The 2,500-nt window shown below is 43.0% G+C and overlaps 2 protein-coding genes across 2 annotated transcripts in view; one reads left to right on the top strand and one right to left on the bottom strand.

Moving 5' to 3' along the window:
* The window catches only part of zgc:158376 (uncharacterized protein LOC100101643 homolog), a 14,362-nt gene extending 13,974 nt beyond the window's left edge, over positions 1–388 (bottom strand). Inside the window, exon 1 of the mRNA XM_062036866.1 lies at positions 323–388. The gene's annotated coding sequence lies outside the window, so the exon portion shown is untranslated. The remainder of the gene's footprint in view (positions 1–322) is intronic.
* ube2m (ubiquitin conjugating enzyme E2 M) overlaps positions 1–2,500 on the top strand; it is a 6,906-nt gene that overhangs the window by 236 nt on the left and 4,170 nt on the right. Inside the window, exons 1-2 of the mRNA XM_062036873.1 lie at positions 1–68; positions 367–461. The exon at positions 1–68 is cut by the window's left edge and continues 236 nt beyond it. Coding sequence (XP_061892857.1) covers positions 1–68; positions 367–461 — 163 coding nt within the window. The remainder of the gene's footprint in view (positions 69–366; positions 462–2,500) is intronic.

Genomic DNA, 2,500 nt, shown 5'->3' with positions numbered 1-2,500 from the left:
TGCGGGAGGAAACCGAACCGGAGCCGGCGGTAAAAAAGCCAGCGCGGCCCAGCTCCGAATACAAAAAGGTGGGTAGTTGGGTGTGGGACACGGCCAGGTGGGCATGGAACTACACACCTGGGAGATTGTCACACATTACACCCACTGGCTGCTAGCATATGTGGCTAGCAGCTAGCTCGTGTGACAACAACATGAACAAACATGTCGGCCATGAACATCTTCTCTTTGTCTCTCCTGACATTTCACCTCCTGTACTGCTTGCTAACTTGCTGTGTCAGCTCTCTGCTACACCTGTCCGGCGGGGTCACGTTACGGTGCTGACCTTTGACCTTATCAGGCACGTCTAATGGTGTCTTGTGTGGTCAGACATCAACGAGTTGAACCTGCCAAAGACCTGCGAGATCAACTTTCCTGACGACGATGACCTGCTCAACTTCAGACTCATCATCTCACCTGATGAGGTAGGTGTGTGTGTGTGTGTGTGTGTGTGTGTGTGTGTGTGTGTGTGTGTGTGTGTGTGTGTGTGTGTGTGTGTGTGTGTGTGTGTTTGGAACCTTCTTGAGACATGAACAATCAATCAATGTTTACTTATATAGCCCTAAATCACAAGTGTCTCAAAGGGCTGCACAAGCCACAACGACATCCTCGGCTCAGATCCCACATCAGGGCAAGGAAAAACCGGGCGACCGGTGCAATGGATGTGGAGTGGATCTAGTTAATAGTGTGAGAGTCCAGTCCACAGTGGATCTAGTTAATAATGTGAGAGTCCAGTCCATAGTGGATCTAACATAATATTGTGAGAGTCCAGTCCATAGTGGATCTAACATAATATTGTGAGAGTCCAGTCCATAGTGGATCTAACATAATAGTGAGAGTCCAGTCCATAGTGGATCTAACATAATAGTGAGAGTCCAGTCCATAGTGGATGTAACATAATAGTGAGAGTCCAGTCCATAGTGGATGTAACATAATAGTGAGAGTCCAGTCCATAGTGGATCTAACATAATAGTGAGAGTCCAGTCCATAGTGGATCTAACATAATAGTGTGAGAGTCCAGTCCATAGTGGATCTAACATAATATTGTGAGAGTCCAGTCCATAGTGGATGTAACATAATAGTGAGAGTCCAGTCCATAGTGGATCTAACATAATATTGTGAGAGTCCAGTCCATAGTGGATCTAACATAATAGTGAGAGTCCAGTCCATAGTGGATCTAACATAATAGTGAGAGTCCAGTCCATAGTGGATCTAACATAATAGTGTGAGAGTCCAGTCCATAGTGGATCTAACATAATAGTGAGAGTCCAGTCCATAGTGGATCTAACATAATAGTGTGAGAGTCCAGTCCATAGTGGATCTAACATAATAGTGAGAGTCCAGTCCATAGTGGATCTAACATAATATTGTGAGAGTCCAGTCCATAGTGGATCTAACATAATAGTGAGAGTCCAGTCCATAGTGGATCTAACATAATAGTGTGAGAGTCCAGTCCATAGTGGATCTAACATAATAGTGAGAGTCCAGTCCATAGTGGATCTAACATAATATTGTGAGAGTCCAGTCCATAGTGGATCTAACATAATAGTGAGAGTCCAGTCCATAGTGGATCTAACATAATAGTGAGAGTCCAGTCCATAGTGGATCTAACATAATAGTGAGAGTCCAGTCCATAGTGGATCTAACATAATAGTGAGAGTCCAGTCCATAGTGGATCTAACATAATAGTGTGAGAGTCCAGTCCATAGTGGATCTAACATAATAGTGAGAGTCCAGTCCATAGTGGATCTAACATAATAGTGTGAGAGTCCAGTCCATAGTGGATCTAACATAATAGTGAGAGTCCAGTCCATAGTGGATCTAACATAATAGTGTGAGAGTCCAGTCCATAGTGGATCTAACATAATAGTGAGAGTCCAGTCCATAGTGGATCTAACATAATAGTGAGAGTCCAGTCCATAGTGGATCTAACATAATAGTGAGAGTCCAGTCTATAGTGGATCTAACATAATAGTGTGAGAGTCCAGTCCATAGTGGATCTAACATAATAGTGTGAGAGTCCAGTCCATTGTGGATCTAACATAATAGTGAGAGTCCAGTCCATAGTGGATCTAACATAATAGTGAGAGTCCAGTCCATAGTTGATCTAACATAATAGTGAGAGTCCAGTCCATAGTGGATCTAACATAATAGTGAGAGTCCAGTCCATAGTGGATCTAACATAATAGTGAGAGTCCAGTCCATAGTGGATCTAACATAATAGTGAGAGTCCAGTCCATAGTGGATCTAACATAATAGTGTGAGAGTCCAGTCCATAGTGGATCTAACATAATAGTGTGAGAGTCCAGTCCATAGTGGATCTAACATAATAGTGTGAAAGTCCAGTCCATAGTGGATCTAACATAATAGTGTGAGAGTCCAGTCCATAGTGGATCTAACATAATAGTGAGAGTCCAGTCCATAGTGGATCTAACATAATAGTGAGAGTCCAGTCCATAGTGGA

The sequence above is a fragment of the Entelurus aequoreus genome, linkage group LG25, assembly GCF_033978785.1.
Source record: "Entelurus aequoreus isolate RoL-2023_Sb linkage group LG25, RoL_Eaeq_v1.1, whole genome shotgun sequence".
NCBI lineage: Eukaryota > Metazoa > Chordata > Actinopteri > Syngnathiformes > Syngnathidae > Entelurus > Entelurus aequoreus.
Note: the sequence above shows the minus strand (reverse complement) of the source record. Positions and strands in the feature narration are given on the sequence as shown.